General features: G+C 45.2%; 1 protein-coding gene across 3 annotated transcripts in view; it reads left to right on the top strand.

The window, feature by feature from the left end:
- CPPED1 (calcineurin like phosphoesterase domain containing 1) overlaps nucleotides 1-25714 on the top strand; it is a 131741-nt gene extending 106027 nt beyond the window's left edge. For 2 of the 3 annotated variants that reach the window (XM_004020780.5, XM_042240670.1), the window contains exon 4: nucleotides 22682-25714. In XM_004020780.5, coding sequence (XP_004020829.1) covers nucleotides 22682-22911 — 230 coding nt within the window. In that variant the 3' untranslated portion in view covers nucleotides 22912-25714. Of the gene's footprint in view, nucleotides 1-11624; nucleotides 18466-22681 lie in introns of those variants that run through there. The other variant, XM_042240669.2, reaches the window with a different exon arrangement.
- Nucleotides 25715-26133: the final 419 nt, after the last annotated feature.

The raw sequence follows: 26133 nt of genomic DNA, 5'->3' as shown, positions 1-26133 counted from the left end.
GGGTCTGTTTCAGATTTAGATTGCAGACATGCAGGAGGAAGAAAAAGAGCTTCTCTTAAGTGTCGCCTTTACTCAAGGCACTCCCCCTCACCCTGGGGGAAGTGCAGGTGAGGAGTCCTTGCAGGTCCTTGCTGGGTGGGAAGGCAGGCGAGTGAGTCCTGGCCAGAATAATGCTGCTCCAGCCTCCTGCTGGGTGGGGCCTGTGGTGGTCTGTCTCCCTCGGGGGCTGTAACCTTACATCCTAACATTGCTCCCTCCGTGATGCCACTGAAAGGGAAAGTCACTCAGTCATGTCTGACTCTTTATGACCCAATGGACTAAACAGTCCCTGGAATTCTCCAGGCCAGAATATTGGAGTAGGTAGCCTTTCCCTTCTCCAGGGGATCTTCCCAACCCAGGGATCTAACCCAGGTCTCCCACATTGCAGGTGGATTCTTTACCAGCTGGGCCAAAGGGGAAGCCCAGCAATACTGGAGTGAGTAGCCTACTGAACGATGCCACTGAATGCACCCAGGAGAGCCGTTTTTCCCCTGAAAAAGGCAGAAGATGCACAAGCTCCTTGCGAGCCATGGCTGATACTCAGATTTTTTCTAATGGCTCGCGTTATTGCTGGTGGCTGTGTTCATTGTCCCTGCAGCCTACACAGCACCCCTCAAGGTGCTGGCTTTCTCAACATTTTACTGACGAGCAAAGTCCCAAAGGCTGAATCACTTGCTCAGGCCACGGAACTGGGAAGAGGAATAGATTATCTCTGGGTTTTTATGGGGATCAGATAAGGTAAATCCCACACCTCGACACAGTGTCTGGCTGCTGGTAAGTATTCAGTGATAATGTGCAGTTAGGATTAGCCATCTTACTGTCATCGTTTTCACTATGATAAAAATATTGTAGGTGACTTAACATCAGAGAAAGTAATGTACAAGGAACCCATTTTCTCCCTTACACAAGTTCACAGCTCTGACCCACTGCTGGGTGGCTGGAGGGTTGCCGGACTTGGAACCCAAGTCTTTCTGTGTTCTTTCTACGTCTCCTATGCCCACCACATGGGGCTCCCGTGTCCCCGAGTCAACCCCCACAAGCGAGTGCTAAAGACCCCAGGGTAAACAGGATCCTCAAGTGTCAGTTTTACTTCATAAGCCATTTAAAGCACAATATTATGTTAACATCATAATAATTTCTACTTCCTAAATTCTGTACTACAGGTATTTTTTTCATGTATTTACTCATTTATTGATTTATTTTTGATTGCACTGGGTCTTCATTGCTTTCTCTAGTTGAAGCAGATGTTTCTCTAGTTGTGGCAAGTGTTGTGCGCAGGCTTCTCCTTGCAGTGGCTTCTCTTGCTGGGGAGCACAAGCTCTAGGTGGGCAGGGTTCAGGAGTTGTGGTGCACCAGCTTAGTTGCCCCTAGGCCTGTGGAATCTTCCCGGACCAGGGATCGAACCCATGTCCTCTGTGTTGCCGGGCGGATTCTTACCCACTTGCCACCAGCGAATTCCCATAGTTTCTATTGCTCTGATTTCATAGATGAGGAAACCGAGGCACAGAGAGACACATCTGCGTGCCCAGCTTCGTACAGGTCAGCTCCAGTCCCAGGGCTCTGGCTCTGACCCTTGGCCTCCTAATCGTGCTTTCAGGATAATGAGTAGAATGCACGTTGGGCAAGATGAGAGGAGCCAGGCTAGCGTGTGTTGGGGCAGTTCCCAGCCACTCACCTGCCACCTCCACTCTGCACCTGTACTTCTTCAGGGGCTGCCGCAGGGAAGGAGCTGGTCCAGCCAGTTATGGAGGCTTAGAATCACAGCATCTGAAGGGGTCCTGCTGGGTGGGGGTCCAGGAACTCCTACAGGGTGTGGAATTCCCCTCTGGCTTCAGTGAACAGCAGTCTTTTTCCAGAGTAAGCCCCTCAGCTCATCCTTTCATCTTGAGTAGGTGGGCTGTTCCTTCTGCTGACAAAGATGCTGCTTGAAACAGGAAGGGGTCTCTACTTCCCTGCAGACTCTGACCAACTCCCCTGGGATACAAGTCCAGGCGGGCTCCCATCTAAGGACTGTTGTTGTTGTCTAGTCACTAAGTTGTGTCCGACTCTTTGCAACCCCATGGACTATAGCCCACCGAGCTCCTCTGTCCATGGGATTTTCCAGGCAAGAATACTGGAGTGGGTTGCCATTTCCTTTTCCAGGGGATCTTCCTGAACCAGGGATTGAACCCAGGTCTCCTGCATTGGCAGGCAAATTCTTTACCACTGAACCCCCGGGGAAGCTCATCTGAGGATTAGGGCAGCAGAAAAACCTCACTTTCAAAATGACAACTGTAGGTCATAGAAATAGTGAGCAAATGACAATAAAGGTTGGTTTGAGATACTATCTTGAGAAAAGAGGCAAATTATGGCCATCAACTTATTTCAACTTGTGTTTGATAAAATGTTGGTTGTTACTGCAAATATACAGCAACCCTTAGGATGAACAAAGAATGAATCAAGTGTCATTTGGTTTCCTTGGTCTAAATTGTATAAAAGAATCCTTTGTCAGCATCCTATGTTTGACATTGGCAACAACATAATTTATAAGAGAAAAAAATATTTGCAGGTTTCATCAGTTTTCCCAAGGGCCTTTTTCTGAATCTATCAATAATCCAATTATTGCCCCTCTCTGGTACTTGTGTGTGTGTGCCCATGGGCGTGTGTTCTGTGAGAGCCTTGGTTTTGATGACTTTCCCATGATTCGGACAGTTCTCTGGTGTCACTTTCCATCAACTTTATATATAATCCTTCATGATTTGTGATTTAACACAAAAGTGCCTCTCCTCCCTGGTGGCGCAAGTCAAGTATGGAAGAGTAGTCGCTAGAGGCTTGGATTATAAATAATTCATTCATTAATGTTTTCTTGCTAGTAAATACAGCTTGCTCTTATACAGCTTCTTGCTCTTTATACAGCTAAGATCATATTCTTTTAGAAGCATAAGATTGTCACACAAAGCATTATCTCATGTCATTAAAATTATTCTCCAAGTCACAGATGTTTTTATGCCCTGTAGACATACCATGTTCATTGAACTCTTTTGCCATTATTGGACCCTAAGGTTGTTTTCAGTTTTCAGTTTTTCTCTATGATAAATGCTACTGTCATGAAGTTCTTTCTGTTCAAACAAGCCCAAATCTTAAAAATGCTTCAGTTCAGTACAGTTGAGTCTCTCAGTTGTGTCCGACTCTTTGCAATGCCATGGACTGCAGCACACCAGGCCTCCCTGTCCATCACCGCTCCCGGAGTTTACTCAAACTCATGTCCGTTGAGTTGGTGATGCCATCCAACCATCTCATCCTCTGTCGTCCCCTTCTCCCACCTTCAGTCTTTCCCAGCATCAGGGTCTTTTCAAATGAATCAGTTCTTCAGAGCAGGTGGCCAAAGTATTGGAGCTTCAGCTTTAGCATCAGTCCTTCCAATGAATGTTCAGGACTGATTGGATCTCCTTGCAGTCCAAGGGATTCTCAAGAGTCTTCTCCAACACCACAGTTCAAAAGCATCAGTTCTTCGGCACTCAGCTTTCTTTATAGTCCAACTCTCACATCCATACATGACTACTGGAAAACCATAGCCTTGACTAGACAGACCTTTGTTGGCAAAGGAATGTGTCTGCTTTTTAATGTGCTGTCTAGGTTGGTCATAACTTTTCTTCCAAGGAGTAAGCGTCTTTTAATTTCATGGCTGCAGTCACCATCTGCAGTGATTTTGGAGCCCCCAAAAATAAAGTCTGCCACTGTTTCCACTGTTTCTCCATCTATTTGCCTTGAAGTGATGGGACTGGATGCCATGATCTTTGTTTTCTGAATGTTGAGCTTTAAGCCAACTTTTTAACTCTCCTCTTTCATTTTCATCAAGAGGCTCTCTAGTTCTTCTTCACTTTCTGCCATATGGGTGGTGTCATCTACATGTATGAGATTATTGGTATTTCTCCCGGCAATCTTGATTCCAGCTTGTGCTTCTTCCAGCCCAGCATTTCTCATGATGAACTCTGCATATAAGTTAAATAAGCAAGGTGACAATATACAGCCTTGATGTACTCCTTTTCCTATTTGGAACCAGTCTATTCCATGTCCGGTTCTAACTGTTGCTTCCTGACCTGCATGCAGATTTCTCAAGAGGCAGGTCAGGTGGTCTGGTATTCCCATCTCTTGAAGACTTTTCCACAGTTTGTTGTGATCCACACAGTCAAAGGCTTTGGCATAGGCAATAAAGCAGAAATAGATGTTTTTCTGGAACTCTCTTGCTTTTCCAGTGATCCAGTGGACATTGGCAATTTGATCTCTGGTTCCTCTGCCTTTTCTAAAACCAGCTTGAACATCTGGAAGTTCCCGGTTCACATATTGTTGAAGCCTGGCTCGGAGAATTTTGAGCATCCTTTTGCTAGCATGTGAGATGAGTGCAATTGTGCGGTAGTTTGAGTGTTATTTGGCATTGCCTTTCTTTGGGATTGGAATGAAAACTGACCTTTTCCAGTCCTGTGGCCACTGCTGAGTTTTCCAAACTTGCTGGCATATTGAGTGCAGCACTTTCACAGCATCATCTTTCAGTATTTGAAACAGCTCAACTGGAATTCCATCACCTCCGCTAGCTTTGTTCGTAGTGATGCTTCCTAAGGTCCACTGGACTTCACATTCCAGGATGTCTGGCTCTAGGTGAGTGATCACACCATCATGATTATCTGGGTCATGAAGACCTTTTTTGTATGGTTCTTCTGTGTATTCTTGCCACCTCTTCTTAATATCTTCTGCTTCTGTTATGTCCATATCATTTCTATCCTTTATTGAGCCCATCTTTGCATGAAATGTTCCCTTAGTATCTCTAATTTTCTTGAAGAGATCTCTAGTCTTTCCCATTCTATTGTTTTCCTCTATTTCTTTGCACTGATCACTGACGAAGGCTTTCTTATCTCTCCTTGCTGTTCTTTGAAACTCTGCATTCAAATGGGTATATCTTTCCTTTCCTCCTTTTCTTTTTGCTTTTATTTATGAAACAAGCACCTGAAATTGGTCTTGGTAAGATCAGGCATGACCTGGAGTCCCATTTTGCTGAGGAGGTTCGACACTTTGATTGGAAGAGTTCTGGAGCTCTGGACACTGCAGTCCAGTACTGTGCATATGGTCACGGTCACCTTTGCATCTTGAACACGCTGTGCATGTTCTCTGCATTTGGAAACTAGAGGAACAAAGATGAGTAAGCGTGGGTCTTAACCTCACAAAGCTCAATCCTGGGGGCAAAGTCGGGAGGGAACCAGAGAATTGCAGTCAATGTGGAAGCCTTGGAGTGAGGACTTCCTGATGTTAGAGATTTGTTTTTAATATTTAAACCCCCCTCTCCATAAATCAGGGCTTCCCTGGGAGCTCAGCTGGTAAAAATCCACCTGCAATGCAAGAGACCCCAGTTCAATTCCTGGGTCAGGAAGATCCAGTGGAGATGGGATCCACTCCAGTATCCTTGGGCTTCCCTGGTGGCTCAGACGGTAAAGAATCTGCCTGCAGTGCGGGAGACCTGGGTTCAGTCCCTGGGTTGGAAGATCCCCTGGAGGCTACGCACTCCAGTTTTCTGTCCTGGAGAATTCCATGGACTGTATAGTCCATCGGTCACAAAGAGTCAGACACAACTGAGCAACTTTCACTAAACTCCATAAGTCACATTTGAAGATATTTAAATACTTTCTTGCTGCCCATTTGATAGGGGGATGGTTTCCCTTTAGAGTGTGTGAGCTGCATCCTACCTGTTGCCATGGATGGCTTCCACACCCAGGGCATCCCATCCCTCCTTCTTTCCTCTTTTCTTTTTCCTTCTTCCTCCATTGTCCATGCCCCTCCCTTGTTTCATTCTTAACAACCTTTACTTTGAGGATGTGCCTTCATGAAATCACTCCATGAAATGTTTGCTTTGGGGGCACCCGTTCAATTAATTTATTAGAGTGGGGTTTGCTGAGCCCACATATCATGGCGCAGGCTGCTTTCAAGGAAAAGAAACCTTTCTGTGCAGTTGATCCATCAATACCCAGAAGCATGGTGATCAATGTCCCCACTTCCTGTCTTCTAATCAAGATTATGGAACAGCTGTTCTCAATCTTGTTGAGGTCACTGACCCTCTGGTTAAAGGTGCCCACTCATTAGAGGTGAAACCAGGTGCCTGGGGACAGCAGGGGCTGGCTGGTCAAAGGATACATGGGCTATAATTTTATAGGAATTATATCATTATAATTTTTCTTTCATAAAAGCTGTGAAAAGGAGATCTTACAAGATGGAAATATTTATTATCTGTGGGTGGTGAGAATATAAATGTTATTATTAGTGGTTGTTTTTTTTTCTTGCCTCATCTGAATCTTCTGAGTTTCTCAAAAAAAAAATGAAAAAAAGAGTAATAAGAAGAGTTCTTGTAATGAAGTCAAGGTCAGGGTTTAGCAGACTATTTCTATAGAGGCCCAGATAGTAAATCTCTTAGACCTTGTGGGCCCAGAGGTAAAATTGGAAAGAATACATAGGTGCTTATATAAACCAAAATGTAAGCTACTTAAAAATGTAAGAGGCATTCTTCATTCACAGCTCTTATGAGCTGATAGACAATTAGCTGTGGTTTCCTAACCCCTGGTATAGGTACTTAAGATCATTCTCCACTGACACTTATACTTAAGAATAATAGTTACAGAGCCATCAGTTATTTCAAAAGATTATGCCACTTAGCATTTTCCACATTTCCTCTTGTCTACCCACAAGTGAGAGACTAAAATCTAAGGGAGGAGATTTTCTTTCTTTGTTTTCTGTTGATCGTGTTTTGGGTCTTTTAATAGCACACTCTATCTCTGATGGGTGTTATCAGCTTCTCACTTCCAGATTGCCTCCAAGTTGTCGTATGTAAGTGAAAAGTGTTAGTTGCTCCATGGTGTCTGATTCTTTGCAACCCCATGGACTGTAGTCCACCAGGCTCCTCTGTCCATGGGATTCTCCAGGCAAGAATACCGGAGAGGGTTGCCATTCCCTTTTCCAAGGGATCTTCCCTACCCAAGGATTGAACCCAAGTCTCCTGCTTTGCAGGCAGATTCTTTACCATCTGAGCCACCAAGGCCTAAGGTTACCCAGAGCCCCACCCCCTTCTCTGTGCCAGGCATTGCCCTGGGTCCACGTCTTGGTCTTATTGAATATTTGATTCTTGAGAAAGCAATTTCACATGCTGTGGAAAGGATGTCAGAATATCTCTGACAAAACAGCCCTCTGTTGGGATCCTACTGAGCCGCACCCTACCAAAGAAAGTCCTGAGACCTCTTGTATTATCTTCAGGGAGCTTTCAAAATCCAACTTACATCGTGTCTAAAAGCAGATTACTGGTCATCCCGAGAGACTTTAGAGTTACAGGTCTAAAAAGGATAGGATCGTATTTATTCCTTTTGGCTGTATGTACTCAGAAACCCCAACTTGCCCAGCTCAGAGAATAAGGGAGTTTATGATCTTGTGTGGTTCAGGCTCTCAGACAAGTCTAACTTGGGGACAGGATCTTGCTGTGATTGTGCCGCCTCCGCGCTGCCGACTGACTCCCCGCAGTTGGCCCTTTCCCTAGTTTGTACCTTCTCAGATGGTTGCTGTAGTTCTGAGCATTACATTCAGACTTGGCAACTCCCAGGAGACAGGAAAGGGGACTTATTAAAAAAAAAAAAAAAGAAACACCGCCTTTCCTGGGAAGGACCCCCAGCAGACATCCTCCCACAGACTTGGACCTCAGGCCCTTTCCCAGCCCCCCAGGGGGCCCTGGGAAGAGAACTGCCTCCTCCTTGGCTCTGGGGATGCAGCCCACGACCCGCCACGGCAAAACCAGGATCCTTGTAGCAAAGGGGAAAAGGAAGGGCATGAATATCGGGAGGCAACCAGCACTGTCTCCCATGGCAAGGAAGGAGGAACCGCATTCACGCTTTCTTTCAAAAACAGGACTAAGGAACTTCCCTGGTAGTCCTATGACCAAGACACCTCACTCCCAAGGTAGAGGGCCTGGGTTCGATCCCTGCTCAGGGAACTAGATCCCACATGCTGCCAACTAAAACCTGGTGCAGCCAAATAAAAATAAATAAAACAAAAAACCGCCCAGGCCTGAAAAGTGCTGTGTCCCCAGGGTGTGTAGTGAGCCTGCGCTGGGGGGTCAGACACGTCATCTCTGAAGCTCACAACAATTCCATGAGGAGTCTGTTACCATCCCCTCCTTTAAACTGAGGAAACAAGTGTTCAGGACAGTAAAGGAGCTCATGTGGCGTCTAAGACTCAGGATCGTACTTAACCCACCATCTCTGCCCTCCACCCTCATTTTGTAACATCAGGCCTCCTCTTGTAAGGAGCCTGGCAACTCCTTTGTAACAGCAGAAAGTACTGGCGCTCAACTTTTCCTTCGATAATGTTAGCAAAGGGGAGGTTTGTCTCCTCCAGGACACCTCCTAAAACGCAGCTTGTGAACTGCCACAGATTTCCATGTATCCACTCACTGTCTTAACTCTCCATCCATCCATCCCCAGCAGTCACTGATAGAGCAGCAGCCCTGTTATCTTCTTTCCGGGGATGGATGTTTATTCAGACTTGGCTCCTGTCCTCACAGGCCAGCAGGGGCCACCAGCGGGAGAGCAAGAAACCACAGGCCAAAAGCAGAGGAAGGTGCCAGGAAGGGGAGGGAGGAGAGACTGCTCCATCCAGGAGGAAGTTTTCCGCCAGGAGAGGAGAGGCAGGGTCCTGAAGGATGAGTGCGAGGTCATCAGGTGCCTGTGGGCAGGAAGAGGGCACTTGAGAGACCGGGAGAGTGCAGGCTGAGGCTGGAGCCACAGCACAGCTGGCAGGTACCGGGCAGGCACTGAAGTTCCTCGGTGACCAGGGGAGGGCTCAGGTGTGGACGACATGAAACAGGAGCCAGATCCAGCCCCAGGGTGATGGAGAAGCACAGGGAGATTTTACGTGGAGAAGTGGCACAATCAGGTTTTGCATTTTAGAAAGACGGCCTTGCCCTGTCTGTCCTGGAAGCATTTTCCCTTCCTTCTTTCCCTGATTTTGTTCTGGGCCCCATACGACAGTACTCCTTTCCAGATGGAGAGTGTAGCCACATGTCCCAGTCCTGAAATTCAGCAAGTGGCACTTCTTGGAAAGCTTTTCATTGGCTCTTCCCTCTTCTTCCTGCCTGGAACTTGGACGTAATGTCTGGAAGCCCTGCAGCCATCTTGCAGTCTAGACAAAGCCACAAGCTGAGGTTGGAGTAGAACAAAAGGAGGCTGGATTCTTGGTGAAAATTGTTGAGCACCTGCATCCATCCTGACTGCCCTCCTTCTTTCTCAGTATGGGATGGACAGATAGAGGTAAATACAAGCACATGCTTTGCTGGTTTAAGCCACTGACAGCTGAATGTTATCCTGACACACTTGGGTCAGAGAAGAGGGTCGAGCAGGCAGCCGTAAAAACCGTCCTGAGGATCGAGAGCAGAAAGGACTGTGAGCAGGTTCAGGCAGAAAACCCTGTGGTGTGCAGGAGATGCACAGCCCACGGCCCTGAAGCGGGTGGCTGTGTGCTGGCCCAGGGAAGCCCATGGGGAGGAGCAGGCACGGGGTGGGAGGAGTGAGCTTGCAGTGCCTGCAGGGACTCCAGGAACAGAGGTCCTCTGAGCAGTGGGAGAACTGAGTCTGGGCCGGGAAATGATATCAGTTGTCAGCAGGTGGGGTGGCAGAGGCTGCGACAGGCTGTGGTTGTCCAGCGAGCAGAGAAGGGCATGGGCAGAGCCCAGGGAAGGCTGCCATCTAAAGGGCCCATGGAAAAGCACGTGACTTAGGCAAATTCCATGTTGTTTAAGGCAGCTCTGCCTGGATTCTTTCCTTTCCTGGTTATTAAAATGGAAACTGACTCTCCCAAGGTCCCCACATTGCCTTGGCACAGCATTCCCCTTCTGGGCCCACCTGGTCCGACCTAGAGCCCTTTCAGTTCCGTTCAGTTGCTCAACATGTCTGACTTTTTGCCACCGCATGAGCTGCAGCAAGCCAGGCTTCCCTGTCCATCACCAGTTCCTGGAGCTTGCTCAAACTCATGTCCATTGAGTTGGTGATGCCATCCAACCATCTCATTCTCTGTCGTCACCTTCTCCTCCTGCCTTCAATCTTCCCCAGCATCAGGGACTTTTCTAATGAGTCAGTTTTTCACATCAGGTGACCAAAGTACTAGAGCTTCAGCTTCAGTCCTTCCAGTGAACATTCAGTACTGTTCTCCTCTAGGATTGACTGGTTTGATCTCCTTGCAGTCCAAGGAACTCTCAAGAGTCTTCTCCAACACCACCATTCAAAAGCATCAATTCTTTAGCACTCAACTTTCTTTATAGCCCAACTCTCACATCCATACATGACCACTGGAAAAACCATAGCTTTGACTTCTATCCCAGTAGATTTCATCTCCAGCAGTCTGCATAACATCTCCCTCCCGTGGCTTGCTGCCACCTCCATCTACCTCCCTCAAGTATTTTTGGACAGATTTCCAATCTGATACATGAACATACCGTCAGTCAAAACAGTCTTTTTAATGAGCCTCTTGTCCTGACAGCTGTGTTTAAGATAGGGCATAGAAACCGGGTAATGGAAATCTAGAAAATTGTCCATTCTGGATTGAAACCTGACTGTGTGCCCCCATGGTTCCAGCTCACACACAGGCCTGCTGTCTTCTTTTAAAAATAAAGAGGAAATTATGAATAGTGAGAAAGATGTAATTTGTGCGAATGAGAAAAAAACTTCTGATGGAATACTTGGAGGAGATGAGAAGAAGGGATAATTACTGAGCATGGCCTGAGGACATCACGTGCAGCTTCCTGCTGTGTGCCCCTGGGCACGGCTCTGAACCGGGAGTGGTTGATATTAGTCCTGCCTTCCCGATGGGGGGAAGCCAAGGCTCAGAGCAGGGCATGCACATGTTACACTCACACAGCTCGGCAGTGGCAGGCTGAGGTTAAAGCCAGCATCCCCCGAGTCCCTACCCCAAGCTGCCACTGCTTTTCTGGCAACCAAATATGAAAATTAATAAAACATTAATAAAATACAACCCTCCTCCAATGAACTTATGGTTTCCAGGACAAGGAGAAGGATGGGGGCGAAGGAATAGTAAGGGAGTTTGGAATGGACATGTACACACGGCTGTGTTTAAAATGGATAGCCAACAAGGACCTACTGTATAGCACAGGGAACTCTGCTCAAAGTTATGCGGCAGCCTGGATTAATATTGTTAATCGGTTATACTCCAATACGAAATAAAAAATTTTTAAAAAAATACAGCCCTCCCCTCTGAATAGGTGGAGGCACCTCTCTAACACCTCCCTTGTGGGCGTGATGACTGACCAGCAAATCTCTCTCCAGCCCGTCTTCTTGGGAACTTTTTCAGCAAAACCACTCCCATCCTGATTGAGCTGGAAACACACAGCCCCTCCGTGTTCTCTGAGCCATTTCTCTGCCACTGAGAATTGTGGCTTCATCCCCCAGCCCTCCCACCATCTTGTAGTTTCAACTGGAGGAGCCTTGGGGAGGGAAGAGTGTCATTTTTGTTGATAATTATTTAGGGGAAGTAGAATGTAATTTACATGGCAATTTTTTTTTTTTTTTTAGGAGATGAACCTGGGGTGGGGGTGGAATCTAAAAGAGAAGAAATCTCTTCACCTAATGCCAGCTCATACTCTACAGAGAAAAGAAATCCCTTGGCCTTGGGTGAAGGTTATTTCAATAACTGAGCCATTACATTTGACCCAAACTAAACAAAAAGAGTCCCAGGAGGAGGCTATGAATCCTCAAGACAAAACAGATGCTTCCTGGCACGTGGACCAGACATCTGAGCAAGTGCCTGAAGTGACCAGATGTTGTTTGCATGTTCCATAGCACTCACAAAAGAAAGGGAGGCGTGAACCCAGGTTTCCAGCGGTGACCCAGCACCTGATCCCCTGGCAGTGAAGTCATCCTCACCCAGCCTTCTGTGGCGGCTCATGCCCTTCAGAAAATTGGGGTTCAACTCCTGGAGGAGATAATTCTCCCATCCCCATCCCTGGTTGACTCAGACAGAAGCAGGACTACTTGGGAGTTTTTTTGTTTTTTTGTTTTAATATATTTCTAAAAACATTTGCTTTCTTTCTTAAAAAAAAAACAAAAACAAAACTTGCGTCACAGTATTATGCTGCTTTCTGCCACACATCAACATGAGTCAGCCACAGATCCACATATGTCCCCTCCCTCCTGAATCTCCTTCCCGTCTGCCACCCCATCCGACCCCTCTAGGTATCATCCCAGAGCACCAGGTTGAGCTGGCTTGCGAGCTTTTTAAACTGACAGAGTCTCTTGTGCTGATGAGCTTGCAGCCAACACGAATGGATGGGCCCCTCCCTGGAGAGCTGGCCGTAGGGGCTGGGTGGGTAGATACCTGCTTCCTGCGGGGTTGCTGCCCCGGCGCCCCCTGAGACTCTCAAGCCACACCAAGTGTCCCCAAGTACCTGAGCATTCCCTGGAGGGCCGGAAGTCTCTGAAGGTCCTCACGTCCCAATTTAAAGCATAGAACCATCGTCTGACAGCCTAGATTTTACATACTGCAAATACAGTTTTCAGGGTTTTATAATGTGGCAGCTCTGAGATAGAGCTATGTGTCGTGAGGGGAAACAATTAAGAGAGAGATTGCTGAGTGAATGAAAGCAAGTTGCAAATCCATAGATGGCTTATCTCATTTTTATGAAATTAATGTGTATTTGTGTATGTGTTTATTTCAGTACCCGTATATCTGAGATCTATTTTATTAATAAAGACATTTAAATTATCGGAATAACACAGAACTCCTAAAATGGGAAGACAGACTTTGAGAGATTCCCCCCCCCCCACTTTTTTTTAATGCCTTGTATTTTTATAGTATTTGATTTCACCTTTAGCAAGCATGCATTGCTTTTTGAAGAAAGCCTTTTTATTTTCAAGCTTACAGAAAAGTTGCAAGTAAAAAAGAAATTCCTATATACGTTTTACCCAGCTTTATCTGGCATTTTATCCTCAATTGCTTAATTGTTTTATTATTTGCAATACATATTGCGAGTATATTTTTCTGATCTATTTGAGGGTATATTGCTTGCATCATATGTGTTTTTCCCTTTCTTACACTAAATGTAGGCTCCTATATATAATTTTTTGCATATGACATTTTTCTTTGCAGTTATTCCATATCAGTTCATGGAGATCTTCCTCGGGTGTTTTTTTCTTTTTTTTAACAGCTGTGAGTTTACCATAGTTTATTCAGCTGCTCACCTCAGGCATGCACTACTTTTGAAAGCAGAAAAACAAAGATGAATAGTGCAATGGAAAATTTAAATCCACTGAAGAGAGCGAGCTCAGGTTCTGATAGAAAGTCTGTGTTTTTAAAATGGGTAGAGCCGTGGGAGAAGTCAGGTGGCTGGTGAGCCCTTGAGCCTCACACATTGAGCAGTAGAGGGGGAGTCCAGCCCAGTCCAGCCCAGGCAGAGCCTGAGACGACCTGTGAGTGAACAGGAAGTAACAATGGGTCAGGGCAGGTGACAGAGTCGACTAGAAGGGTGCGTGCTTAGCTGAGTCAGACTTCAGCCTGATCCAGCAGGAGCTCCAGAGCAGCAGTCACATAAGAGGGGTTCCCACCTTGAGGGGCGGGGGAAGTCTCCCATCCCCCATATACAGTAATATACTTTGAGAATGTTGAAGAGTGTAATGAGGCTTGTTTCTCATGCCTGGCCCGTAGTAAGTAGATCTTCCACAAATGTTAGCTTTTACTATTATGGTCATTATGCGCTTCCCAGGTGGTGCCAGTGGTAAAGAACACACCTGCCAATGCAGGAGATTTAAGAGACCCGGGTTCTATCCCTGGTATGGGAAGATCCCCTAGAGAAGGAAATGGCAAGCTAGTCAATCTTCAAGGAAGTCAACGCTGAATGTTCGCTGGAAGGACTGATGCTAAAGCTGAAGCTCTTAATACTTTGGCCACCCGAGGCAAAGAGCCAGCTCATTGGAAAAGAACTTGATGCTGGGAAAGATTGCGGGCAGGAGGAGAAGGGACAACAGAGGGTGAGATGGTTGCATAGCATCCCTGGCTCAGTGGACATGAGGTTGAGCAAGTTCTGGGAGATGGTGATGGACAGGGAAGCCTGGCGTGCTGCAGTCCATGGGGTCGCAAAGCGTCAGACACAACTAAGCATCTGAACAACAACCACCACCATCATGACCAGCCTTCAAGTCCCAGGTCAGGCACAACCAAAGAACTGGAAGTTGAGGATGTGCTTAGGTCAAAGCCACCCCCTCCAGGAAGCCTTCTTACTATGCCCCAGCACCACCCATGATCCATGCACTTTGTACCTCCAGGGTGGTAGACAGAGCAGCTACTTCTGAGGCAGTCTGATCCAGGTACAAATTCTAGCTCTGTGACCCTGGGCAAGTTCCTTAACCTCTCTGTGCCTGATCCCATCATCTGTTAAAAGGGGACATTATCTTCCTCGAGGGGGTCCTTATGAAGCTTAACTGAGATGGTGCACGTGCAGAGTGCTCAGCTCAGAGCAGATGCTCAGTAAATAAAACGGCTAAACTGTGTTATTTTCACTTTCTGCATTTTATTATGAAAGCACTTTACATATTCTCTACCCAGCTGTAGACTTTAAGCTCTTGATTGCTAGAAACGGTTGATCTGGGTGCCCCTCTAGGCTGCACCAACACCTGGCTTCGAGAGGGAGCTCTGCAAATGTTCATTGCCTTGAATCGCCTGAAGAAACAGCATCCTACCTCACCCGGAGAACCAGGAGCAGGCCGTTTCCTTTCTCCACTGTCCCTAGCAGACTTGGGTTGCAGATACTTGGGCATCTGAAAAGATACCTGCCAGTGAGATTCTGAGAGCTATTGTACTGGAATCTAGAACTCCCAAATTGGCAACTCAATATCATGATTTAATATGAAGTATGTCGTGCTAGGGCTTCCCTGATTCTTCAGACGGTAAAGAATCTGCCCACAGTGTGGGAGACCCAGCTTCAATTCCTGGTTGGAAAGATTCCCTGTAGAAGAGAATGGCAACCCACTCTGGTATTCTTGTATTCTGATATCTCCCCTGATGCTATCTCAGCCATCCCAGGCCACTGGCTTCCTGCAGGGCAGGGATCATCATCTCCAGGCTTGCATCTGAGCTGCCTGCTGAGAAATTGCTTACCTGCCAGAGGGATTATTTATACCTGCTTTCTGTATGTTTGGGCTTCCCTTGTGGCTCAGCTAGTAAAAAATCTGTCAGCAATGCGGGAGACCTGGATTTGATCCCTGGGTTGGGAAGATCCCCTGGAGAAGGAAAAGGCTACCCGCTCCAGTATTCTGGCCTGGAGAATTCCATGGGCTGCATAGTCCATGGTGTCACACAGTCGAACACGACGGAGTGACTTTCATTTCACTTCACTTCTGTTTGTTCAAACCAACCTTCCTTTATTTCTCTTGCCCTTTTCTTTTTTTATGAGGCCCATTTTTTCCCCCTTACCACTGAGACAGAATAAATTGAGTGTGACTAATGATTTGTGACACCATTTTCACTGTGACAGCTGGCAACGTAAAGATGCACAGCATTTTCATAAATGTACTCAGGCAGGATAAAAGTAAAAAGTGCCCAAGGAGAATCTGTTTACACTCTCCAAGCCTAAGTAACACCGAAGGCATTAAGGAAGTCAGTTTTTAATACCAAAATTGTTACCAGGGTGCATCCCTGATTTCCTGATTGATTCAAGGCAAGTTTCTGATATTAATGAGAATATTAAATTATATGGAGGTTGCCTCCTAATCCTCTGATTGATTTGAAATGAACTTGAATCAGGGCAGCTTAAAAATAGCCTTTATAGCATCTTTATGACTTGATAGCATGGAGAAATAAATACGAAGCTAATGCCACGGAAGGCTTCCTCCTGATGTAGGGGCTGTCTCGGCCAAGAATTCTTCCTCTGGTGGTAATTTAAGAAGATGCTTGTCATCTCCTTACAGCAGTTCATAATTCAAAAACAATCTATACATAATACTCAATTAAGGAACCACAGAGCCGTGTCGGCCACAGATGACTGATGAACGGGCCGAATGGAAATTCTGCCCAACTCTAGAAAACACCGCTAAAATCAATCCCCTTGTCAGGGAAACCATGATTTATTAACACATTCCTTAACCTGCATCGAGTTGTGAATCAATGCGTCCCCATCAAAAGCTAATACCAAACCGGGATGGCTCAGACTTCATATAGGTCCTGGTGGCAGAAGTAACTCAGACAAGCTTGCATGTTACCGGGCCAAGCTGGTTGTGTCTATGTCCCCCTCCAGGAGGTGCCTCTCGGGGGAGATGGGGAACACCCACTGTTTACTGAGTGCTCCATGGACAGAGGAGCCTGGTGGGCTACAGTCCATGGGGTCGCAAAAGGGTCAGCATCTATGACCTTATCCAAACCTCTCTGTCACTGATGAGACAAGTGTCATTATTCTCTTACAGGTGAGGAAGTCGAGGTTCACCAAGGTCAGTAGGTGGCCCAAGATCCCCAAGGACAGAACCCAAGTCTGCAGGCTTGGGCTCTGGCATCTGAGTACCTGGGTTCTGATCCTGGCTGCCCTATTTTCTAACCCAGTCCCTTTGCCTTAGTTCCTTAACTTCTCCGTGCCTCAGTCTTCTCATCTGTAAAATGGGAATGACTTCTGTGCCCCCCACCCCCCAGGACAGAGGTCTATTGGGAGGATTCAGCGAGATGGTAGGTGAAAAGTCCTTCGAGTCCTGCCCTGCTTCCAGGCTTCCCTCCACCCACTCTGCCTCAGTGTCTGCCCTTACTTGGGACAGGACTGGGAGGCGTGAGGGGGTTCAAAACTCCTGGACTTCCCAGGAGGTGGGAAAGAGACCCAGAAACTTCCAGTGTACCATCCCAAGAAGAGGCTCCCGCTCTTCCCACCTGAGTCTCATCTCTGGGCCAACCGGGAATGTCCCAGAGCCTTGAAGTCCACACCAGTACCCAGGAGAGTGGAGAGTCAATCGTGTGTCCCTACTTTGAGACAGACTTTAGCCTCTTGCCTGACATCCCTTTGTAATTTATAAAATGGTCATTGCCTCAGTGCCTTTTCAGGATGCAAATACCGAGTTCTTTATTGTAATGGAATGAGATCTCTTTTAAACGAGAAGGGTCTGAACACAATCACTCTGCTTGCTAACAGTCCCTTTCAAAATCCTTATTTCTGGTCCCCTTTGGCATCTTTGCTCACCTAAAAACCCTCATTTTCTGTGACTCGGGACATTAACAATAAACCGCTAGCACTCAGGGGCCTGGGGTGGAGAATGGATGGGGTTTGCTGGTGGTGGAGAAACCCAGCTGTCCACAGCCCGCCGATACCCGTTCTGAAAGCTCTGCTGGTCACTTGCACAGTCTCTGTTAATGCTCCTGTCTCTGCAAATGCCAATAAGTACAGCGTGAAATTTAAACATAAGTGAGTTTTTACAGCTAATTATGGCTAATGCGAGCTACTTTCAAAATTGCCAAGCATTCCTTCTAGAATAGTACAGTTTGCAACTATGAATTAGGCATTAAGAGCCAAATTTCATAAACATAATTTAGCAGACAACAAAATAATAATACTAAGTGCTTTCTGACTGGCCATTAGGAGCTCCCCAAGGTGGGTCTAATTGCACACGCTCCCACTGGGACTTCCAACAGCAACAGACCATAAGGCTCGGAAAGCCCAGGAGGGCAGTGGAGCAGGCAGACGTTTTCACAGCCCTCCAGCCTGCATGGTCAGGAGCCGTTCACGTGCTCAGTGATACAGTTCCAGCTGCAGCTTTTAGCGACACAACTCCATCCCTCCTGTCCTTTTTTCCTGGTCCATGTCACCTCGATGTTGGCTTGGGTCAGTTCATGATCACTGCAAACGTTACAGTAATGAAAACATAAAAAGTGATGCCTCCTCCCTTGCTAACCCCACCCCCCCCCACTAGCCTGGCTGTGAAATCACCCATGTGAGTTTAGTGTCTCTTTGTCCCCCATTCAGCTGAGGATACAAACACACGCACACACACGCTCTCATACAGATGTTGTCTTTTTCTTTTTTAGTTAGAGAGTAATTGCTTTACAGTGTTGTGTTGGTTTCTGCCATACAACAACAGGAGTCAGCTGTGTGTGTGTGTGTGTGTGTGTGTGTGTGTGTGTGTGTGTGTGTGTGTGTATGTATACATATATACAGAACTCTCTCTCTTGAGCCTCCCTCCCACCCTTCTAGGTCATCACAGAGCACCAGGTTGAGCTCCATGTGTTATATAGCAACTTCCCACTAGGTATCTGTTTTACATGTGGATGTTACCTTTATTTTACAAAAACAAGACCACACAACTTTTTTTTACATCTTGCTGTTCATACTTAATAATATATTTGGTGCCTTTCAACACTGGTGTATGTAAATCTACCTCTTTTTTTTTTTTTTTTAAGAAAAATACATGCCCTATAATTTATCCAGTCCCCTGTAAATGAATATTATAAATAATGCCTCTGTGCATACTCTGTATTTATGACCACAGACACAACACACCTACACCTATGGGCTCTTCTCTGGTATTTCCAAAGGATATGTTTATGTGAAAATGTTGGCATTGGTCTAGGGGAATGCACAACAAAATGTGAGAACCCAGTTGCACGTATTTACCCTCTGAAATGAGTTGTATCCATTTGCATCTTAACAGTCAGTGGAAATAGCTGTCTCCCCACCCTTGGCTGTTTTAAGTAGGGAAACCTGGGTCACCTTTCTTTCCATCCCTAGCTACGGGCCCAGGCCGGCAGACAGCCCCACCTATGCCCAGGTGGGTCTCAGTTCCTACTGCAGGAGAGTGGCTGTAGTCTGCAGGGCTCTGTTCAGTTTCCCAGACCTCTGCTAATGAGCAGGCTCAACATTTGGATCATGTTATAGTCATGCTTTCCAGAATCATTGTCAAATGCAGAATAATTCCTTCACCATGAGGATCCCTCCTGTAGCCACACCCATACCCAACCCCCCTGCACCCCTGGCCCTAACTCCTAGCAACCATATCCGTAATATTGTCACCTTAAGAATGTAATGGAAGTGGGGACTTCCCTGATGGTCCAGTGGCTAAGACTCTGCCCTTCCAGTGCAGGGGGCCTGGGTTCAGTCCCTGGTCAGGGAACTAGATCCTGCATGCTGCAGCTAAAGATCCCGTGTGCTGCAACGAAGACCCAGCACAGCCAAAGAAAGAAAGAATTAGGTAAATGGAATCATACAATGTGGAACCTTTTGAGTTGGCTTTTTTTTAGATCAGTGAAATTTCCTTGATATCCATTCAAGACATTGCATCTCTCAGTAGCTGATTCCTTTTCATTGCTGAGTAGTGTTCCATGGTGTGGATGCCTCTTCCCGTGACCATTTCTTAGACTTTCCGTGTTTTTGATGACTTTTACAGTTTTGAGAAGTACCGGTCAGGTATTTTATAGAACATCTATTGGCAAGTAGAAGGGGAAAAAGTGGAAGCAGTGACAGATTTTCTTTTCTTGGGCTCCAAAATCACTGTGGATGGTGACTGCAGCCATGAAGTTAAAAGGTCTACTGGGATCTATCTGATATTTTTCTCATGCCATAATTATGATTACAGAGGTCAATTACTGTTTTAATCCCAATCATGATGTTGTTGTTCAGTCACTAAGTCATGTCCGAATCTTTGCGACCCTGTCTGCATGCCAGGCTTCCCTGTTCTTCACCATCTCCCAGAGTTTGCTCAAATTCATGTCCATTGAGTCGGTGACACTATCCAACCATCACATCCTCTGTCGTCCCCTTCTCCTCCTGCCTTCAATCTTCCCCAGCATCAGGGTCTTTTCCAGTGAGTCAGCTCTTCACATCAGATGGCCAGAGTATTGGAGCTTCAGCATCAGTCCTTCCAATGAATATTCAGGGTTGATTTCCTTTAGGATTGACAGATTTGATCTCCTTGCAGTCCAAGGAACTAAAAACATTTAGTAAATATTATTACAAAGTTCAGTGGTCTTGATATATTCACAGAACTGTGTCACCATTGCCACTGTCTTAATTCCAGACCATTTTTACCATTTTGCAGGAAACTCTGTGCTTGTTAGCAGTCATCCCCATTCCTTCTTTCCCCTCTTCCTCCAGCAACTTCTAGTGCGCTTTCTTTCACTATGGATATGCCCATTCTGGACATTTCTTAACTTAGCATAATGTTCTGAGAAGTGGTAGACTCTTAGTCTTTATATGTACAAACATGTATCTATTTAAAAGCCCTTGAATTTGAATGATGGTTTAGCTAGGTAAAAAAACTGAGTTCACAGTTACTTGCCCTAAGCATTTTGAAGGTGTTACTCCCTGGTTCTTTTATGATTGAGATGCCTGCTACCTGTCTAATTGTCATTCCTTTGTAATATTTTTGCCATGATTATCTTTCAAAAACTTTTTGATGCTCCGTAATTTTACCATGACATATGTCGGTATGCATTGATTTTTATGTATCCTACTTAGTCCTGTTTTTTTGAAAACGCATATGTTCCTCCTTTCTGGAAAATCCCCAGCTATTATTTCTTCAAGCTGTTCTTGCTCTTATTGCCCCCTTTCTTCGGTCCCCTTCCCTCTTACGCTTTCACCGATGCTCTTAACCCATCCTTTGGGTCCTTTGAATTGCTCGTTCGTATTGCTTGAGTCTGGGTCTCTGTTGTTTTCTGATTCAGCTCCTCAGTTCTTCCTTTTCACTCACTGATGCCCTGTCTGATTAGTGTCTAGTCTACAACTTATCCAAGTTATTGAGACTTTTGTTTTAAAACTTTAACTTGTATGCTCACCATTTCTAAATTTTCATTACCAACTATTCTTATTCACTTCATGCCTGTTTTGTTGCATAACATCTTGTTCTTTTTTTACAGATATTAGTCCTTTATTGAGAATATTTGAGAGCCAAATATTTATTTTAAATATTTTCCAGACTGTTGATGTCATTGATTTCCCATGACGTGAATTCATGTCCCTGATTGAAGAGTTCATTACTTAGCATGAGATTTTCATGGCTGGGAGGATTTTTTATTTCAGGTTCAATTTGAGTAAGAAGTATTTTGAAGTTCTGTTTTCCCCCTAACTTTTCTCTTGACTAACTTCTCTCTGTCCACTGGTTTTGGTTACTTCCACCCCAAAAGTATCCATCTGGGACCAGGCTTTGTAATAGTGCTTTAAGGTCCTGGTCCCACAGTCATCCTGGGGAAACACGTTTTGGTTCCTTGACCTGAGCCTGTGTCTATCTTCCCTCCTTAGGTCCACAGGTTGCAGTCAACCTTCACCCAGTGCTGGGCTGGAGACATCTCCTACCAGTACAGGAAAACCAGTGATTAAATATTAAGGAGCTATATGAGTTGGTTGGTAAAAGCCATTACTACAATTTAATTATATGAACTCATCATTAAATAAATTATATTAAGGAGCAAAGGTAATACTCAACAAACATTTACCAGTTTCTTTTGTGTGTGTGTGGTGGTGGAAGGAAGACATAATTTTATTTCCTTTTTTTTTTTTTTGGCCTATTTTTTCTTATTTCTAAAATTATGAAAGTGTGATAACATATTAACAAGAGACATGGAAAATGCAGGACAAAGTTACACGTAGTTCCGCTATATATTTTGTTGTTGTTCAGCCGCTAAGTCATGTCTGACTCTACAGGTCAAGCCTCTTTTTTTTTTTTTTTTTTTGGAGCACTTGTTAACCACACCAGCTCAGCACTGCCCTGGCCCAGGGCAGCACAGGTTTCCTTCAATCTCCTTCCATAAATGGAGGTATTGAGGCTTCCCTGTTTCCGCCAGGAGCCAACCTTTATTTCCTTATCTCAGAGAAAGTGCTTTCAGTCTCGATTATAAGAGCTCAGCTCCCACTCACTACTCTGTCTTTCTGCTTTTTTTCTGGTCACTAGAACTGTTTATTTTGGTTTTGAAGGCTACGTCTGTCCTTTGGTTTCTTTTTTTGTATTTTATCCATCGCGGCTCTTAGTTTGGAGAGGAAGCGGTACATTAAATGTTGACCTTGCTGTGCTGTCTTGATTAGAACTCCATAAACGTTATTTTTCATGGACATGCGCCTTCCGCCTCCTGTGGCTGTTTATGTAGGCCTCAGAAGGTTTCCTTCATCTCTCTCAAAGTCATTCACCTTATCACCCTCTCTTTCCGTGTTCCTTGGGGCTTTCCTGGTGGCTCAGTGGCAAAGAATCCGCCTGCCAGTGCAGGAGACACAAAAGACACAGGTTCAATTCCTGAGTCGGGAAGATCCCCTGGAGTAGGAAATGGCAATCCACTCCAGTATCCTTGCTGGAAAATTGCATGGACAGAGGGGCCTGGCGGGCTACAGTCCATGGGGTCATAAAGAGTCGAATGTGGCTAAGCACATATACATACTACTTCTGGTTCCCTAGTACTTCCTGTGCGAATCGTGACAAACAGGTGAAGAATGTATTGTGTACTGAGTTATCCTTGGAAAGATTCTAGATGTCACATATGCCACCTTCATATTTATTATATAATGCTGAATAATATCATGTATTTATAACTAATAATGTGCTGCTGTTCACAGAAGAAACCCTTGGAGCCCCCCCGGTTATCTCAGTGGAAATCCTTGGCGCCCTAACGCTCTCTCCCTCCCCTGCAGGTATCAAGGCTGTGTTTTCAGGCCACTACCACAGGAATGCTGGGGGCACCTACCGGAACCTCGACATGGTGGTGTCATCCGCCATCGGGTGCCAGCTGGGCAAAGATACCCACGGGCTCCGAGTCGTGGTGGTCACCGCCGAGAAAATCGTCCACCGATACTACAGCCTAGATGAGCTGAATGAGAAGGGAATAGAAGACGATCTGATGGATCTGTTGAAGGAAAACTAATCGCCGATTATGATTGATTTACTTTTCACTTCTACTGTTATTTTGTTAGAAACAGTAGCTGCAAACAACCCCTTATTGAAATTTAAAAAAAAAAAGTATTCCAGGCAGATTTGTGAATTTATGTCCTTCTGCTTAAATCAGAGAGCTGGGTCCTGCCCTATATGACACTCAAATGGAACTGCCCTCCCTTTACAAAAGAGAGGAGGGAGAAACCTGGAAATGAAAGAATAAATGATATTGTTAGAATATCCCTGCATAGGTGATTAAATGCATTCTCCTAATGATGTGTTTCTCAACTCTACTCTTCATTAGATGGTTTTCTGGCAGCCTTTGGTAAATGTCTGCCTGTCAACTTCAGTTGCACCTTGACATCCAAGTGTGATCTCTGATGATCCTTTGAGCAAACTGCATCTGATTATAATAAACTGTGGTCAGGACTCCCAAAATGTTAAGCAAAATGAAGGTCATCTCTTTTCCTTCCTAACAAAACAAATCACCGTGTCCCATTACTAGAGCTGCAGACTCATCTTAATAAGGCGCTGAGTAGCTGACATTTGCTGTTAAAGTCTGGGACCAGTGATGAAGTTGATACAGGTGAAATGTTGAGTTTACCTTCTTGGCAGCTAGAAAAGTCACCTTTGCTCCTAAGTGTGTGTGCTCACTTAGTCGCGTCTGACTCTTTGCGATCCTATGCACCATAGCATCCACGCTCCCCTGTCCAGGGAATTGTCCAGGCAAGAACCACCTGGGAAGCCATAGATTGTCCATATTTGAAAACCTCATCCCAGAGACTAGAACCGAGCCCTTGAAGGCCCATCTCTGCAGTCAAGGGCGGCACACCTGATTCCCTCTCATTCATTGCTGCAGCAACTCCCTCCGCGTTCTCCTGTGATGGGAATCATCCTCTGTTTATGAGATCCTTAGCTCTGCTTTCACAGAAAACATGGGAGCTCATGCAGAGTTCTCCAGAAACCAAGCGTAAATTACTCTGGGGCAAAACCAGTGGTTTCAGCCACGTTGTCTAAATTGGCACTCGCTTTGATTAAATGCGCTCGCTGGTGCCTTGATCAAGGAGCATGGACGAGTTAAAATCAACATTGTCTTTGCTTAATCTACCTCACCGCTGCTCCTCTGCTGCTCCTGACCACTGCGTTAGCCCATCCACATCTTTTTCAGCAGATGTCCTGGTGGACCAGGAACCTGGGTATCACCATCCTGCCTGTTTTCCTGTGAAGGAAAACTTCACAGTGTTACACAGTAGCATTCAGTCATCCTAAAACAAAACAAAACAAACCAACAAAAAATCTGGTTACAAATGAACTGCAAAGTCCATTAAATGACTTTCATGTTGAAAAGTTTTAGTCAATGTAGCAAAACCATGAGAAATTAAAGAGAAAGATAATTGGATATGTAAATTCATAAGGAACAAAAGACAAGAAGTTAATTATACTCCAGATCGGTGACACACCATAGCTCATTGTTATGTGGCAAGAAAATTAAAAATTTTGAAAATTAGTATGCTCCTATTTAAGAGTTCTGCTGCATTCTTGCCTTGTGTTCATCTTTCTTTGCAACAGATGTGGCTAGAAGAAATCAAGGAGAGGAATTCAGGAAGAGGTTTAACCAGTAAGCCTTGATTTCTGAGGCCTGGGATGTCGTAACTTGTGAACTGGAATCGTCAATGCAGATTCAGGGTTTCTGGGGGCCATTGGGGAGAGTTCATCACCAAGGGCTAATGGAGACGCCTTGTCATGTCACCTGTAAGAAATACTCTAGACTGTGGCACTTGGGTTTGGGAAAAGATATGGAAATAATTCAAAGTAATGGAAATGAAACTTCTAGATCTCCTTTTCCGGAAACCTAATAAGGAAGGTAATTGACTCAATACACAGCAAGAATATACTTAGAGGGAATCCCATGAAATCCTCTCCATTTTTTTTTAATTATTTTGAATTTTTTTTACTTTGTTTTTTTGTTTGTTTGTTTTGTTTTAATTTTAATTGGAGGCTAATTACTTAACAATATTGTGGTGGTTTTTGCCATACATTCACATGAATCAGCCATGGGTGTACATGTGTTCCCCATCCTGACCCTCCCTCCTGCCTCTCTCCCCATCCCATCCCTCAGGGTCATCCCACTGCACCAGCCCTGAGCACCCTGCCTCATGCATCGAACCTGGAATGGTGATCTATTTCACATATGATAATATACAAGTTTCAGTGCTATTCTCTTAAATCATCCCACCCTCGCTTTCTTCCGCAGAGTCCAAAAGTCTGTTCTCTACATCTGTGTCTTTTGCTGTCTCGCATACAGGGTCATCATTACCATCTTTCTAAATTCCATATATATGCATTAATATACTGTATTGGTGTTTTTCTTTCTGACTTGCTTCACTCTGTATAATAGGCTCCAGTTTCATCCACCTTATTAGAACTGATTCAAATGCATTCTTTTTAATAGCTGAGTAATACTCCATTGTGTATATGTACCAGAGCTTTCTTATCCATTCATCTGCTGATGGACATCTAGGTTGCTTCCATGTCCTAGCTATTGTGAACAGTGCTGTGATGAACATTAAGGGTACACGTGTCTCTTTCAATTCTGGTTTCCTCAGTATGTATGCCAAACAGCATTATTTTCCAGTGGTGTTAGGTTCAGAAAGGAGTTAGGAAAGTGTTATCAGTCTGATTGTTGATAATTACCAGTGTGTTCACCTACGATTCCTTTTCCTTTTAAAAAGAGATATATTTCTTTAAAAGTGCCTTATGCCATGATAAATAATAAAACATACCATGATCATAAATGCCATGGTTTTGACTGTTGATTATGTGCTAAGTACTGTTTTAAGTCCTTTGGCTTAGAGTAGTGGGACCACTTGGCCAAGGTCACAGTGGGCAAGTCAGGATTGAAGTGTAAGCAGTCCAGCTGCTGAGCCTATGTTCCCCAACACTATCCTCTTTCCTGGAAAACATTCTTCACAAGTGAGAGGTTTATACCTGCATTTGGCAGTAGTCAATATTTGGCACTCAGTGTTAGTCAGAGGCTCTGGGACTTCATCCCAAGGTTTGCAAAGCCTGAGCAGGGCCCAGAAGCCCCTTCTCTGACACCAGGTTCAGGGTGGCGAAAGCCTGTCCAAGGAACAGGTTGTTCCAGGCAGAGAATTTTCACTGGAGGAAACTGAAAAGCTGAACTGAACCATAATGGGCCACAGGACATAGCCCT

This window comes from Ovis aries, chromosome 24, assembly GCF_016772045.2.
Source record: "Ovis aries strain OAR_USU_Benz2616 breed Rambouillet chromosome 24, ARS-UI_Ramb_v3.0, whole genome shotgun sequence".
NCBI lineage: Eukaryota > Metazoa > Chordata > Mammalia > Artiodactyla > Bovidae > Ovis > Ovis aries.
This window is presented reverse-complemented; position numbering and strand designations above follow the sequence as displayed.